At 41.7% G+C, this 17741-nt stretch overlaps 1 protein-coding gene across 6 annotated transcripts in view; it reads left to right on the top strand.

Annotated features, from left to right (window-relative positions):
• OGDH (oxoglutarate dehydrogenase) overlaps positions 1-17741 on the top strand; it is a 216877-nt gene that overhangs the window by 54138 nt on the left and 144998 nt on the right. For 4 of the 6 annotated variants that reach the window (XM_033948028.1, XM_033948025.1, XM_033948027.1 and 1 more), the window contains exons 3-4: positions 9562-9750; positions 15417-15519. In XM_033948028.1, coding sequence (XP_033803919.1) covers positions 9562-9750; positions 15417-15519 — 292 coding nt within the window. Of the gene's footprint in view, positions 1-9561; positions 9751-15177; positions 15272-15416; positions 15520-17741 lie in introns of all 6 variants that reach the window. The other 2 variants (XM_033948029.1, XM_033948030.1) reach the window with 1 other exon arrangement.

Below are 17741 nucleotides of genomic sequence, written 5' to 3'. Positions count from 1 at the left end.
TTTTTAGCTCTTTACTGCCTCTTTTCACCCTTCTCCTTTTTACTTTTCAGCTACCTATCAGATTTCCATCTTTCACCCACAAGCTCTCCCGTTACTACTACTACTATTTATCACTTATATAGCACTGAAAGGCGTACACAGTGCTCTACATTTTGACATTTAATAGACTGTCCCTCTCGACGAGCCTGGAAGTGGGTTTGCAAAATTGCTAGATTGTCTTCTGAGGTTTCATTATACTTACCAATCCAAGGCAATGGAGCCTTTCAGCCTGGACTGCAAAATACCGCCTTCCAGAGGTGGGGTGTGCAGGGACTTCAATACCTATTACACTTATTCTCCGAGGAGGGGAGACTGGCAACTTTTGCTGACTTATGTCGGACATTTACTTTACCACCCAATGATTTTTTTGCATATTACCAAATCCGACATTATGTTCAATCTCTTCCGGCGCACCATCTTGAGGAAGATAACAAGGAGGCTCTTTCAGAACTCTTTGGCCTTTCTGCACAACAGCGGATTCCGCTTCGATTTCACATAGTGGGGATCCGGGATGGACACTCTGGCCCCAATTTGGCCATCTTAGCGGCAACATGGGCTGAGGACTTGCACTGCATGCTAACGGCCCAACAGCTACAGAGGACGCTAAAAAATATTCAGAAGGTGTCTCCTAATATTGTCCACTGGGAAATGCAGTTAAAAATTGTTTTGAGACTTTATATTCCGCCGGAACGGGCAGCCCGGATGGGGATTACAACCACTTACTCTTGCCCAAAATGTGCTCAAGCTCACGCTTCATTGGGGCATATGCTTTGGACTTGCCCCAAAATTCAACAGTTCTGGCGACATTAAGGGCACTTTATTATGCAGCTTTGGCGGAGGCATTGGCTCCCACAACCGACTTTATAATATAAAGTTGGACTTTATAATATAGCCGTGCCCAAACCCAAAGGAATGTCAGCTTTTGTCACTAGAGTGCTTTTGATGGGGAAGAAAGCAATTCTTACTAACTGGCTGTCCCGAGATCCCCCTTCCTACGCTCAATGGAGAGTGTTGATGATTGTTCATGCGACGCTGGAGCGGAGATTAGTGGGAGATTTAGATCGTGGACCGGGCCGCAAATTTTGTCAGACCTGGGAATGCTTCTGGCAGGACCTCACACCGTATGCTCGCAGTAGACTCTTGAATTGTTAGGACTATCTTACACTCTGTCATGGTAGTGGCATTGGACTTTTGGGGTGGGGAAGGAAGGGAGGGGAGGGGGTGAACTTACACTGTTATTCTTGGATTTGTATGCAACTTCTATTTGTATGTTCTGGTTGAAATAATAAAAATCATTTGAATATATAATAGACTGTCCCTACTTGGAAGAGCTTAAAATCTAATTTGGACAGACATGTATAGGGTTGAAGATGCAGAATCCAAGGTGTTAGGAGTTGAAGACAGTTTCAAAGAGGTGGGCTTTTAACTGGGCCTTGAACACTGCCAGAGATAGAGTCCACCATAGGGATTCAGGCAGTTTGTTCCAAGGATACAAATGCTACCCTTATTGCCTGACCTCTCCCTATCCCTTCTCTCTTCCCTCCTGCCCTCTCCCCAGTGGTCCAGCATTTCTCCTCTCATACCTCACTCCCATTATCTGGCATCTCTCCATCACTCTCCTGCTCCTAGATACATCTCCCTTTTACTCCCCTCTCCACCTGCAGTGTCTCTCTCCCTTCGTCTCATTTCTCCTTCCCTCTCGGCCTAAATCTCTCTTCTCCCCTTCCTTGTGGCCTAGATATAACATCTCTCTCCTTCCCTCCCTTGCGGCCTAGATATAACATCTCTGTCTCTCTCCTCCCCTTCCTTGTGGCATAGATCCAACATATCTCACTCTTGTTCTCTCTCTCTTCCCCCCCACCCATATGGCCTAGATCCAACATATCTCTCTCTCTCTCACACCAGGTCCACCATGTGATTTGTCCTATTGATGATTCAATGAAGGTTCACGCTATGCACCGTTCTTCAGGCCTGTATTACTCGCAATGATATCAAACACCAATCCCTGGACATTTCTCCGTAGACTCTATTCATCCAGTACTGTGAGACAGGCTTCAGCTTGTTGTTTGCCAGTTCCATGGCTAACTTTTGGAACCTCTCTTCTCTTTTGCCAGTGACGAGTACTGCAGTTCTGTTGACCATTTCTTCCAGTAATGCCCAGGAGGAGTTTTCCATCTCAATGCAAAAGTAATGGATTTTATTGTTTTATCAAGGAATTCATCCTTTGGAGTGGCTGCCTCCTCACGGTTCTTGCAACATAAATGTCGGAGTGAACCTCTTGACAATGGCATTTCATTTATATCAAGGCCAAGTGCCTTGACAATAGCACCAATGACAAATATGGCACCCCTGCCTGCCACATTTTCATAATTTAACGCTCAGGCAACTTCAGATGTTCAAGGATGTTCACTTTTGGCTGTTTTGACCAAGAACTGGAAGAAAGGGTTCTGCTGACTTCAAAATCAGCACCTGAATTTGAGCAACTGTCAGTCAGCTTCAGCAGTATTCTTGGATTCGGATAATCCACTAAACATAGGGAGAGAAGTAGCAGTTGGCTATGTGGAACTAAACTAAACCTTAAGCTTATATACCGCATCTTCGCTACAAATATAGAGCTTGAAACGGTTTACAAAAATTAAAAGGGAAGTCCAGTAGGAGTTGGTGCTAGGGGGAAGCAGAAAGTTACATTTTTGAAAATAGCCAAGTTTTCAGGTGTCTTCAGAATACAGTTGAACCTTGGTTTACGAGCATAATTTGTTCCAGAAGCATGCTCGTAAACCAAATTACTTGTATATCAAAGCGAGTTTCCCCATAGAAAGTAAGGGAAACTCGCTTGATATGTTCCCACCCACCCCCACCCCCCAAGGCCAGTGGTGCTGCTCCACCCCCTCCCCCCCCCGAGAACTGGCATCGCTCCCCCCATCCCTGCTCATGAACTGGCACCCCCTGCCCGAACAGCATACAGTCTTACCCCCCAACTGTCACCGGCACAGGACGTGCCGGTGCTGGTGAAAGAAGTTCCTGCCATGTTGTCTGGGCCTTGAGCATCTGTGCATACTCAAGGCCTTCTGGTTCTCGCTCTCTCCACCACCATATCCAACATTTCTCCCTCTCATCCTTCTATTCCCCATGCATCTCTACCTCACTCCTCTTCTCTCTGTGGCCAATTTTCCTTTCCCCGTGTGCACAATCTCTTTCCCTCTCACTCACACATTTATGCCCAACAGTTCTCCCTTTCTAGTTCCTCCCTCTCTTGTGTCCCAAGTTCATGCCCCCTCCTTTCCTTCTGTGTCCCGAGTTCATGCCCCGCTCCCTGCCTTCCAACCTTTGTCCCAAAATCATGCATCTTCCATGTCCCAATGCGCTCCTCCCCCATTCTCTCTTTGTCCCATGATCATGCCTCCTCTCTCCCTTACTTGCTCTTAGGGCCACATTCACTTTTTTTCAGGGCCGTCCAGCTGGGCTCCCCATTTCTGCTTTCACTCACACTGGTTTGCAGGCAGACGCAAGCAGTGGCTTTTACACTGCACATGGCTGACCCACAAGCTTTCCCTCTAACGGCTGCTCTGACATTGGAGAGAAAGCTTCAGGATCAACCACTGCAAAGCCGCTACCACGTCTCTGCAACAAGTGCCTGGAAGGAGGTAACTGGGATTCCCCACTGATCCGGAAGGCTTCCCTCTGACATCAGCTCTGACATCGTAGGGAAGCTTCGGCAGAGGTGGGCAGGCAGGAATTACGGCATGAGATCCCCGGTGACAGCGACTTTCAGTGGAGGGAAGCAGGAAGGAGGGCATGGGATCCCTGGCGGCAGCGGTGCCCATTAAGAAGGAAGGGGCAGGAGAACTGCATAGTGCCATACCCCCAACAAGTGGCTCGGGGTGGTACGCGTACCGCATGTTGAGAAACACTGCTCTAGATCAGTGTTATTCAACCACTGGTCCGTGGACTGCAGAAATTTTCTGCCGGTCCATAGGACCGGCACCTCCATTGTGCCCAAGACACTGTTCTGCAGCCAGCGGTCCTCAGTGCAATCAATGTGGCGTCTGTGCGCCAGCTCCCTGAGTGCTGCAGTACACAAAGCCGTGGGAATAGGCTCCTATGCACGTCCTGCGCCTGAACCATTCTCTCTGATATTGCAACGTCAAGAGGGAAGGTTTCCAGATGAGGCGCGCCAGGAGCCGCTGCCCACAGCTTTGTGCACTCCAGCACTCAGGGAACCGGCCCAAAGACGCCATGTTGATCGTACCGTGAACCGGCCCGAAGATAACACCGGGGGGCAGGCCAGAAGGCAAGGCACAGCATGGAGGGAGAGAGACAACAACGGTAGGGGGAATGCTTTTATTTTTTTATTTAGTGATTGATTTACATCTGCTGTCTGTTAAGGAAGAAATGGATTTGTTCCTTTTCTTCTGGGGTTGTACTGCTTGCAGAGTCTTGCATCTTAGAGTTTGTAAATATTAGTACAGTACTTTTAGTTTTTGGTCCTGCATTTGGATGGGGTTATCTGTCTTCTGGTAGGAATGAATGTTGAAAAGCATACAGTGTGCTTTGTGTATTTTAATTTTGTGGTTAACCATTGTGTGTTGTTAATACGCTTATATTGTGAATGGAAAAAATTGTGTTACAATTAGTACTATTATGGGGGCGGAGATTGGGTGGAGATGGGCATGACTTAGCCAGTGTTCTTCAACTGCCGGTCCACAAAATAATTATTTTATTTCCTCTGGTCCATAGGTGTCAAAAGGTTGAAGAACACTGCTCTAGATGATAGCTTAGCACATTGTACACATACATGCATAAGCAACATTGTTTTCTGCGTACTTCCATGTGCAAGGCACACACAACTTCACATAACCCAGATATAGAATTGCCTTTTATGGAAATTTTTAAGCTAGTTAAAAAAAGTGCACAGAATAGATAAATATGAAAGATTTAATCAGGATGCATTTAGAACAGAATTTATTTTGTGCTAGTTTAGTAGTATTTCTTGATTGAGGTTTCCTTTTATTAAATTAATGTTTTTTCTGGTGTGGCTGACCCACTGAAACCCCCAATATGATGTTGGTGTTATCTGTATTAGTGTCTCTGATCTGAGGAAAGCTAATCATAAACTACATTAAGTTAGTCCCGTAAAAAAGGTATTAAATATTTTTTCATTTTCCTTTTATTTCTACATATTACCACCACATCTTTTCACTCTATACAGTATTAGTGTTGAAATTGCAAAACTTGCCTTTATCTGCCTCTCCTGTCTCTCTCCCTGCTTCCCAGATAATCTGATTCATTAGCTTCAGTGAAACACTGCTTTCATTATGGAAGTGTGTGGTTCAGAGCCGTCACTTTTTTAGAGTCGTCCCATGACTGCTAGTGTCTCTGCTATGTAAGTCAAGGGCTGCTGAAAATAGCTGCAGAACTGAGCCATGTGATAGGTGAGCTGCTATTGCTGCTGCTGTGATCAGAGCCACATGAATGCCAGAGAAACCCAATTGCATTTACATAACCACCTTGATCTGTCCTTTTCAGGCTTCTCTTTTACACTGGTTTTCCTAACTTAATGTATTTGCATATGCTGCCATGTGACCTCTGGTAGATGGTACCCCGTCAAAAGTGCACTGGACTTTTGCGCACTGAAAATCCCGTGGCGACATTTGCACGCAGGACATTGTGCGCCACTGCTTTGAAACCTTCCCGTTAGCGGTGTGGGGGGAGGGACCCCGCCAGTACATTTACAAGTCCTTGCACTCCCATTTAAGGGGGGAACCCCTGAGTAAATCAGGGAAGACGGTATGTGGGATTCCTTGGAAACAATTCACAAATAACAATACTTAACAAGAGTACTTAACAAGAGACTGGAGAGAAATGGTCTCAGAAACCTACTTGGATAAGGATATTTCAACTAATACCAAGTCATTAACAGTTCATAGTTTCTATCACTGACCTAATTGCCTCTACCTCCATTTTATGTCTAACCAATTCTTACTGTGTCATAAATTAATTATTTTTTACTTTTATATAGACAGCAAGGAATACTACTTAAAGTGTGCAGAGCTACTGACAAGCCCAAAGGTGACCCGTTTCACAACTCACGTGGCTTTGTCAAGGGTTCTCAGGACACTGCCAAAATAAGTTTGAGCGTCCTGCCTCACTTTGGGCTAATTCTTTCTGCACTGGGGGGGGAGGGGATCCCGCCAGTACATTTATAAGTCCTTGCACTTCAGTTTGGGGGAGAACCCCCCCCACCCAAGTACACTGAAAACTCCTGTTCTCCTTTCCTTTTTTGCTGGGAGTGGGAGGACTTGTAAATATAGTGGGGGGGGTTCAAAGCGCTAATGGAAAAACTTGAAAGCGGCAGCGCGCATATGTCATGTGCCCAAAGTCTGGCACACTGTCATCCTGATAGATTGCCATAATCTAGTCCATAATTGAGTACCGTATGTAACCTTCAATTTTGTTGAATGACAAATGACCTCATTAATCTTCTAGAATTCCAAATAGCAGATGGCTTACCTATGAAAAGGTAGCACTTCAAATATTATACCTCCTCCTGTGAAAACCCTGATGAAGTTGTTATAGACCGTGAAATGGCCACCGTAAGGGGGCTGTGTTGTGTATTAAAAAAGCAAAAACAAATTTGGAGGAAGTTGCAAAAGCATATGGTTAGGCAACACTAAAGGTTTTTTTTGCCTGTGATTTGTATGAGGTAGAGCCATTGTTGCTGGCACACCATGATCTGAGGCTTTTTCCTTCTCTGCTATTAGAGTATGTTCACAGTGGTGGTTGTTTAGAATATTTTGTTGGAGAGATTTAAGTTTAGTGTTTGTTTAAGTTGTATCCATTTAAAATATTGGTTAGTTGGTAAATTATATTTGTTGCATAATTTTTCAAAAGGAATCCATCCCGACTTATTAAATGAGCAAGTAACCATATACCAGCTTTTTTCCAGAGTACAGCTAATGCATTTTTGTTGTATTTTAGAGAGTGCGTTGTTCCAAATAGGAATGGATGTCAAATTAATTTGCTCAAACTCTGCGGTATAGTCAATATCTTCAGAGTAGAGAACGCCCCGTCCCTGTGACCAGTGTCCCTGCCCCGTCCCCCCCGACTACTATCCCCACAGCATCCATACAAGCCTCAGTACTGCAATATTTAGCTTATTCCTTCCTTATAAATCAAAGTTCTGGCTGCTGAACTAGAGAAAGGGAAGCTTCTGCCCACAGCTTTATTGGTATTGTGCTTATAAGCAGAAATTTGTGAGTAATTGGATATAATATTCAGTAGGATGGGGATAGAGGAGGAAGTAGTATAGATGAGTACATCTTCTGCATAAGCTTGATAATTTAACAGTTACTTCTCTACAAGTACTCCCTATACTGATGGTATAGCTCGGAGTATTATTAGTAGGGGCTCTAGAGCTATATTAAATAATAAAGGGGAAAGGGGGCACCCTTGGCGAGTGTTGCAAGGTGGTTAAAGGATGATGATGATATAGTGATGTTAATTAGCAGTCTTGTTGAAGGAGCTTTCTACAGTACTTTAAACATATTAATAGAAGTTTTAGAAAATCCAGACCATTGCATTACATTAAATAAATATTTCCACTCTCTGCGGTCAAAGGCCTTCTCTGCGTCCAAGCCCATGGTCATGTATGGTGTATGCGAAGATTGATATAACATTTGAAAACATTCTAGTGTTATATGAAGCTTTTTCTTCATAAATCCAGTTTGGTAATTATTGATGATGATAGGTAGAATGAACTGTAATCTTCCTGCAAGTACTGTATTTTAGCAAAGATCTTTATACCTACTTTGTAAGTGTTGAGTCTATAGTTCTATACTAGTAAAGGATCCTTGTCCGGTTTGAGAAGAACTTTAATTGTAGTTTCAGGAAAGGAGCCACAGCTAGAGAATGACATGGGAGAAATTTGTCCATCCTGTCCCTGCGAATTCTGTCCCTGCCCCTGCCCCATCCCTGCAAGCTCTGTCCTCATCTGCACAAGCCTCAAACACTTATGATTTTAAAGTGTCTCTACAAAGACATCATTAGTGTCAATGAGTTAAGAGGAAAAAAATTGGATTATTGGAATTAAAACAGATTTAAAAGCTAAATAGAAGTCTATTGTCAGACCATCAGGTCCTGGAGCTTTATTTTTTACCATTTCTGTAAGGGCTTTATCAATATCTTCTGAAGAGAGAGGTCTTTCCAGTAATCATTATCTGCAGCAGATATTGTGGGTTGATCATATGTGGAAAGAATAGTATCCACATGTTCTAATAGTTCTCTGTTCCGAAGCATATGCTTTGTAAAATGATTGAAATCATTATTAGTTAATAAAATGCCATTATCTCCCTTAATTGCTGTGATATTTTCAGATTTTGATTTTAAATATGTAACTAGTAAATGCCCACTTTTGTTTTCTGCATAATAAAGTGCTGACTGCATAAATAGGGAATTACCAGTCTTTTCACTTAGTAATTAATTGCAATCTGTATTAATTTTTTAAGTTTGTATAAGATTGCATATCAGAAGGATTTTCTAATGGTGGTTTTCTAATAACTTAATGGATTTCTCTATTTGGTCTATGTTAGCATTAAGTAGTTTTTTTTTAATTTTTAGCTGAATGTTATTATAATTCCTCTAATAAATGCTTTAAATCCAATCTGCATCATTTAGTGTATTAAATTTAAAGTATTCAATAATAGCATTCATTATAAGCTCATGAAAGTCATTATGGTTAAGCAAATTAGCATTGAATCTCCATAATGGTCTATTCTGGGAAATTTCATCATATTCCAAAGATAGTGAGATTGTAGCATTGTCTGACAAATATAAATGCCCTACTTCTGGAGATTAACATGTTGCTGATGAGAAAATGATCAATACTGTGACTATGATGGTAAAACTTAGAATGATTTGTGTTGCTGTGGCTCAGATGACATGAGAATCGGAATATTTTTTGTATGTTGAGTTCCATGGAGAAATTACCTAGTTTTACTTTGTAGCTGCTTTTGGTGGGGGGAGGGGTAAGGTTAAGAATCTCTGCTTTAATTGTTGCCCAATAAAATGTTTTCATGGATTTACACCTGCTTTCTCTGTGGGTAAATTTTGGTACAAAAACTTCTATAAATTTAAATAAAACCTTTGTACATGATGGTTATCTCAACCCTGTCAATATTTTTGGAGTCAGTGGACATCTGATGGTTGAACAAGGCATGTATTTTTACTTGGAGCTTCCATTTTGCTGGATGAAATACTTTGAATATGGTCCTTTCCCTTGCCTTTGCTAGTTGTTAGAGCAGTAACACGTTCTCATGTCATGTTCTGTGCAATCGTTTTTATGAAGTCAAAATGCATTCTTTGCATGCTTTCCAGTATTTAAACTAATTTTATGTATTGTTCAAAAATGGCTGTTGTAATTGTTGGGGTATACTGGCATGTTTGCATGTTAAAATAGTGTTGTGCAGTTTTCCATTATGGCCATTTTCAAGATATTTTTTTTTTTCCTCCCCCCTCCTTTTCTAGTCATGGGACATATTCTTTCGAAATGCCAATGCTGGAGCCCTTCCAGGTACTGCCTACCAAAGCCCCCCTCCACTCAGTACCAGCCTCTCAGCCCTGACACATGTAGAGTCTTTGATTCAAGCACAGCCCAATGTAGATAAGCTGGTGGAAGATCATCTGGCAGTGCAGTCCCTTATTCGAGCATATCAGGTAAGGAAATGACATGGAGCATTAAAATATAAGAGTGATGTATTCTAATATTGCATGTAGTGTGAATTCTTTAATGTCCAGCATGTGCCTAACAATCCGAGGGTGCAATGGCTGGCATAAATCAGGTCAAAATAATCTTTTTGTATTAGGTCTAGAGCACTGTGCTCTCCTGCTATTCTGCCACTGTATTAGCGGGAAGGAGAGGGAAGAAGGTAGGTAAAATAGTTATGGCCATTCTTATACTGTAATTTTTGTAATAGCGCATACCTTGCGTTTTTTGATATACTAACTGGCATAAAATTTAGTACTGCATGATGTTATGAAGGTGTTTAATAAGATTAATAAGGTCTCTCGGTGGCAGGGTTATGGACACTGCCTCATATCACATCACAGTGTTAGGGTTATGTATGCAGATAGTGCAAAACTGGAGAACATCAGTTTCTAATAAAAAATTATATAGAGTAAAATTAAGCCTTCTGCTAGAAAATGTGGCCTTCAACATGACTTAGTGACACAGGACCCAATATTCAATCGACAAAGGCAGCGCTTTTGCTGTCTGCCGCTGATGTTAAACCTGAATATTAGGCTGGCATTTAATAACCTGGAGTTTTTTAGCTGCTAAAAAGTTCACCAGTTATGCTGATATTCAGTGCTTGTGTTAACATTTTAATGGTTAAAAATAGGGCAGCTATTTATGCAGTTCTATTTGACTGCTAAACTTATCCAGTTAGGCACTGACTATCGGTGCCTAACCAGATAAGTCACATGCTATAACTGAATATCTGCAGATAGGCACTAAAACTGGGCATCCAAATGGGCAGATGAAATTTAATATGGACAAATTCAAAGTTATGCACATTGGACAGAATAAACCAAATCCATAGTTACCAGATGCTAGGGTCCACCTTGGGGGTTAGTGCCCAAGAAAAAGATCTGGGTGTCATTGTAGACAATACGATGAAACCTTTTGTCCAGTATGCGGCAGCAGCTAAAAAAGCAAATGAGATACTAAGAATTATTTTAAAAAAGGAATGGTTAACAAGACTAAGAATGTTAAAATGCCTCTGCATTGCTCCATGGCAATCTCACCTTGAGTATTGCGTTCAATTCCGTTGCCTTATCTCAAGAAAGATATAGCGGAACTAGAAAAGGTTCAAAGAAGAGCGACCAAGATGATAAAAGGGATGGAACTCTTCTCGTATGAGGGAAGACTGAAAAAGTTAGGGCACTTCAGCTTGGAAAAGAGATGACTGAGGGGAGATATGATTGAGGTCCTGAGTGGAGTAGAATGGGTACAAGTGGATTGATTTTTCACTCTGTCAAAAATGACAAAGGCTAGGGGACACTCAATGAAGTTACAGGGAAATACTTTTAAAACCAATAGAAGGAAATATTTTTTACTCAGAGAATAGTTAAGCTCTGGAATGCATTGCCAGAGGTTGTGGTAAGAGCGGTTAATGTAACTGGTTTTAAGAAAGGTATGGGCAATTTCCTGGAGGAAAAGTCCATAGTCTGTTATTGAGACTGACATGGGGGAAGCCACTGCTTACCCTGGATCAGTAGCATGGGATGTTGCTACTTTTTTGGTTTTTGCAACTTACTATTTTTGGTTTTTGTCACATCCTAGTGATCTGGATTGGCCTCCATGAGGACGGGCTACTGGACGGGCTAGATGGACCATTGGTCTGACACAGTAGGCTATTCTTATGTTCTTATAAAAATACTATTTAACCAGGCAGGAGCTGTTCCTGGCCAGTTAAATAGTATTGAATATTGGCCTTAGTGGTTTACTTTTCACTGGTCTTTCCAAAGCTCTTGCTGTGTCATTAGATGTACTTGAAGATAAATGTGTTAGCTGAACTGTAGGAAACTTAATGTCCCCAAATCAAGGGGATTGCCTTAAAGTTAATTTTCTGTTACTACTACTAGTGATTTCGTGGTTACAGAGATCATTCTGGGAAAATAAGACTTTCAAGTTCTATTTCCAAGGGTTTTGTGCAGTTAACCTGGTTAAATGGAAGCCAGAAACTTGGGAGTGTCCATTAGCCTCTACCAAACTATGCTGCTGTGGCTTGCAGAGGTGGAAGCTAGTCTAAGGACCAGGAGCACCAGCCTGAACAACCTACCATCTGGCTTTTTACCAACTACCAGTTCTTATACTGGTGAATTCACTGGAAGAAATTAGTTTTTCTCTACCTCCATGTGCTGGTAGGAGAAGAAAATTCCCACTTTTCAGGACAGTACTGACCGACTAAAGGAAAGAAAATGATCAGGTATGGCATAATTTCACCTTTTAGACCAGTCCAGATTTAAAAGTTGTGTACTATTACTAGTATATGGATATAGAGACTTGGAGTTAGGATATAGGGTTGTAGATTTGATATTCTGCTTTTCTATGGTACAAGCAAAGCGGTTTACACATGTTATGTACAGATATTTTACCTGTCCCTACTGGGCTCAGACTTGTTGTTGGAGGTCTTTGCAATCCTCTTGATGGAGTCCACCTCCAAGGAGGACCCTATTTTGGAGGGTCTAGAAGGGTTTCTGAAGTCTTTTCCTCTCCACAGTGCTTTGTCACAGTTGGTGTTAGTGGCGTGGGAGGTCCTTGACTCTGGTCCCCAAGGGCATAACGATAACAGACAAGCTTGGCTGATTGAGTTTCAACACCAAAAGGCTCAAAATCTGAATTTTGGTTTTGGCTGAAAGTGCCAGCGTATTTTTGGATGAAACCAAAGCTCCCCACCCATGCCTGCTGCTGCTGCAAACCACCGCCAACAATAAACCCAGTATTTAAGTTGCGGCCGTACCATAGAACAATACAAGGGCATTATATCATTTTCATCTTTGTTTTCCATTCCTTTCCTAATAATTCCTAACATTCTATTTGCTTTCTTAGCTACTGCCACACATTGAGCTGAGGGTTTCAACATATCCTCAACAATGACACCTAGATCTTTTTCCTGGGCAGTGATTCCTAACATAGAACCCAGCATCATGTAGCTATAGTTCGGGTTTCTCTTTCCCATATGCATCACTTTACACTTGCTCATATTAAATGTCATCTGCCATTTTAATGTTCAGTCTTCCAGTCTCACAAGGTCTTCTTGCAATTTTTCACATTCCTCTATCGCTTTAACAACTTTGTGTCATCAGCAGATTTAATTATCTCACTAGTTATTTGCATCTCTAGATCATCGATAAAATATGTTAAAAGCAATGGTCCCAGCACAGACCCCTGGGGAACCCCCACTATTTACCCTTCAATGAGAATATTGACCATTTAAACCTACTCTGTTTTCTGTCTTTCAACTGGTTCTTAATCCATAATAGGACATTACCTCCTATCTCATGACTGCACTAGGTAGCAGGCTGTGTCCTGGGCTGAAGTAAGGGCTGTAGCCTCAACCATTTACAAGACTGCATCATGATCTCCTCTCTGTTCTTTTGTCAAATGTTACAAGTTTGATGATTTGGGTTGGGCGGGTCAGTGCCTTTGGTAGGGCAGTATTGGAAGATATCTTCCTGTCCTGTGGGCTAGAAGCTCTAGTACATCCTACAGGTCTGGACTGGTCTGTCAGAATGATAAGGAAGGTGAAACTTTTTACATGTTAATTTCCTTTCCATAAGTCCTGCTGAACCAGTTCAGGATCCTCTCAGGAAGACAAATTCAGTAGAGTTCTGAGTCTTAGGTCCACTATCTGTAGTCAGTTCTGCAAAGATAGCCTTAAGAGGCCTCCATTCTAAGTCAGGTTTGGTTTACTTGTTTCTTTTGCATTTTACACTTTAAATGTTTTGGACTCTGGAAGATTTCAAATGACATCAATACAAGGCCAGTGCAACCAGAATATTCCAGCATGCTACTGCTAAAGTCATCCAGTCTCCTCTTCCCTCTTCCATCTGCTAATAAAAAGGCATAACCCATAGGTCTAGACTGGTCTAGCAGTACTCTAGGAAAGGAAATTAACAGCTAAGAATACATGTCGTCATATCAGCCTGTTGCTCTAAGCTTTAACCAGTTCTCTTTTAAAGGTCTCAAGAATGCAACACAATTCTTTTCTTCAAATCATGGATGAAAACTCATCACAAGTATTGTCCAGTTCTAGAGGTTATATCTCAACAGGATGTAAATAGAGTTGGGGGTAGCCTAGAGGAGGGTTACAAAACCAGTGCAGAGTCTGCACCAAACAACCCTATGAAATTAACACACAATGACCTCAGTATATGGAGTCCAGGGGAGAGGACGTATCTAGATAAGCAAACATTTTTCAGTAGAAGCAAAAGTTTAAAATGATAGATCAGAAAATGAAATTGAATGAGGGTAGAGAAAGGAGCAATAATGCACCAGATGTTTGAGTACAAGGAAAATTCAGCAAAATGTCAGAATTCAAGCAGGTATGGGATAAGAATACAAGAGTTTTAGTTGTAAGGGAGAGCAAATAGGGATTGTAGTATTTTAATAAGAAGGAAAATTGGGTGGACTAGCTAGTAGAGAATGACATGGAGTCAAATTTGTCCCCGTCTCAGAGGGATCTATCTCCATCACATCCCATGTGTTCTGTGCCTTCCCTATCCCTGCAAGCTCTGTCCTCATCTGCACAAGCCTCAAGTGCTTATGATTTTAAAATGTTTGAGGCTTGTTCAGATGAATTCATTCTTCCTCAGGGTTGGGAATACTGGAGGTGCAGAAGTTTTTAGCAAACAGCTTATCCTTTTGAAATTGCTGTGAGAGCAATTGTCGGAGGGGACTGGTTCAGCAATGTTTAAATTCTAAGTTCTATCTTAATGACTAACTCTAAGAAATGAAGAATTATTTATAAGAAAAATTTTCTAAATTATTAACATAAAAAAGTTTAAAAATAAAATTAAGAGTATCCACACCGTTTAAGTATGGGAAATAGTGAGGAGTGCTGCCACACCATTCTATTGAAGTAGCATGGCATTCTGAGTATCCCCGGTATGTAGTATAAATTAAATGAAAGTATATGAAGACAATCGCACTTCAGCACTGTATAATATTAGTGTCGTCATATCAGTGCCAAGAATTGTGTGATTGTTCAGATGAAGACAGAACTTGCAGGGATGGGGATGGAGATAGGTTACGTTCCTCAGTGTTCCTGTGACAAAATGGAATGCTACGAGTACTACTGATTTTGCTGATACAAAATATATCCTGTATATGTATTGTGTGCAATTCTTCTTTTTCAGGCAATATTTCAGAAAGCTGTTGATGGTCTCTCTTCCCACAATTTACAAGATGTGTTGCTTGATCCAGGACAAATGATGTGCCTTGAATGAATACATTCTGTAAAATTCAGCTTTGTATTTTATTCAAAATAAATGGATTAAAATGCAGCAAAAGATGAGGCATTTTTGGCTGTCCTCAGCTGTTGAATCTGTTTAATGACTGACTTATGTTATTGCTTCCAGGTCAGGGGGCACCACATTGCAAAACTTGATCCTCTCGGCATTAGTTGTGTAAATTTTGATGATGCTCCGGTAACTGTTGGTTCTCCAGACATTGGTGAGAGTTATTTTGTAAATTCATTGTAATGATATCTTTTTTTTTTCTTTATTTTCTCCCCCCTTTCTCTATTTTTTTCCACTCTTTATTTTTCTCCTTTGCATTCCTTTTTCTCCCTTCTCTCCTACCTTGGCCCATTTTATAGATTCGAGGGCATCATGTAGCACAGCTGGACCCTCTGGGAATTTTGGATGCAGATCTGGACTCGTGCGTTCCAGCTGACATTGTCACATCCTCAGACAAACTCGGTGAGGGCTTCAGAGCAGTTAGCCTGGCATTGCTTTAGCTCCTCTGCACTCTGCGGCGCACAGTCAAAAAGGGCACAGAGAGGTCAAACCCTATGTTCATGTTTACCTAGGGCAAATTCAGAGTGACCTTGATTCTAGCAGGCTGCTTGGCAAAAGATTTGTTGCCCTTTTGGCTTCCTTGGTGACACCAACCATAGCAATGGTTCATAGACAACCCCACGAAAGACAAAGACGCGCGCCGACAACTGAGCGCAAGATGGAGGCGCGCGCCGAAGAAAATTACAGTTTTTAGGGGCTCCGACGGTGGTTTTTGTTGGGGAGCCCCCCCAGTTTACTTAATAGAGATTGCGCCGGCGTTGTGGGGGGGTTTGGGGGGTTGTAACCCTCCACATTTTACTGTAAACTTAATTTTTTTCCCTAAAAACAGGGAAAAAATGAAGTTTTCAGTAAAATGTGGGGGGTTACAACCCCCCAAATCCCCCACAACACGGCGCGATTTCTGTTAAGTAAAGTGGGGGGGGTTCCCCCCCCCCACACCCCCCCGTCGGAGCCCTAAAAACAGTAATTTTCTGCGGCATGCACCTCCGCGCTGCGCTCAATTGTCTGCGCGCGCCTTTGTCCCGGCGCGCTTTTGACCTGACACCCATAGCAACTATATCCCCAGTCCATCCTCTCCATCCCCCACTTCTTATAGTTTTGAATTGAGCTTGAATATAATTTAGTGATTTGATTTAATTTAACATTTTGTAGCCTGTTTAACCCCAAAACTTCAAAACAGGCAATATTCAATAGCAAAATCAAACGATGCCATTGAGCCCCAAACTATTACTTATCTTTTGAAATTGTAGTAGTTGTGGGTGTTTTCCTTATATTTACATATATGTGCAAGCCAAGTAAAGCAACAGTTTTTTTCATTTTTGATGCCAGAGTTTGCAGCTGCAGTTTTACTTTCAGATTGAAAGTATGATTTTGTAGCTGATGTGCAAGAAGGGTAAGGAAGAGCAACACACTTCCAAGAAAGTATGTTTCTCTTTTAACATAAAGAAATTCTACCTTCTTTAGTTCTCTAAATAAAGCTGCTCTTCTTGTCCTCTTCCCCCTACAAGAGGCAGAATGGTTTCTTTGGAGAATTTGATGCCAGCTGATTTCATTTTTCAGCCACCAGGGCAGCTCACGACCTTTTGCCGATCCTGCCTGCAGCTGTTACAGTACCGTCCTCTGAAAAGTGTAAAAAGTACACATTCCACCTCTAGCTTTGATATTTTTTTTAGGGGGGGTATTAGGAGCCCATGGGGGGGGTATTAGGAGCAGACTGCCTAGGAATCTCTACTAGTACTTGGAAAAAACTTGCTTTAAGACCTATTGGACTGGGACGGTCTTTGGAGTCCAGGAAAAGACAGGTGCTTTTGCAAAATTGTGCAGAGATATTTGGTGAATTCTAAAAAAAACAAAAAAACTAGATTTGATTTGAGTAACTAAAAATAAATTCAGTAATTTATACATAGTTCATCTGGCAAGCAGAGCTACCTTTAACTCAAGGTGCCCCATCAAGGTTTTGTTAATCTCTCTTTTGGGGCTCCTCTTTTTTGCTAGCTGAATCAGCCTGTTCTCTACTCACATGATAAGATTCCCCACACCAGACTGCGAGCTTTCTCGCTCCAGTGGTTTCTGCTTTATGATTTTTCCTGACCGTACAATTTTAGAAGACATTCCTGCAGCTATACTTCTTCAGTTGTAGGCAAATATTAAATGGAGCATGCCCTACTTCTGGGTACAGTTCAGTTCTCCACAAAATTCTCATATTTAGGTGACTCGCAAGATAGCAAAAAATTTGAGTAGGATTCCTATCTGAATGAATTATTCCAAGATTCCCACTTAGAGCTCCTCATAGCTACTGAAAGTTCCACTTTTCTTGTAGCTCCTTAAGAAGAGAGAGTCCAGAAACGTATGTGCTCTGAGTTGTATTCAGCCTCCATAACCCTTGAGTGTTGCTCATTGAGGGGTGTCTGAACACTAGCAACATCACTTCTAGGGAGACTTGGATCAATAGTGATAGACATTTAGACACCCCCCTTCTCCCTTTGAATAACAACTTCAAGATAGAACTAGTTTGATCATCTGTTTCTGATTGGCTGAATTTTGTGATAAAACCACTTGGTGTCTTTCTGCACTTTGCCAGTGAACGGTACTGTAGAATAAACCTGGGTGACCACTCACATAGG

Source organism: Geotrypetes seraphini, chromosome 6 (genome assembly GCF_902459505.1).
Source record: "Geotrypetes seraphini chromosome 6, aGeoSer1.1, whole genome shotgun sequence".
Taxonomy (NCBI): domain Eukaryota; kingdom Metazoa; phylum Chordata; class Amphibia; order Gymnophiona; family Dermophiidae; genus Geotrypetes; species Geotrypetes seraphini.
This window is presented reverse-complemented; position numbering and strand designations above follow the sequence as displayed.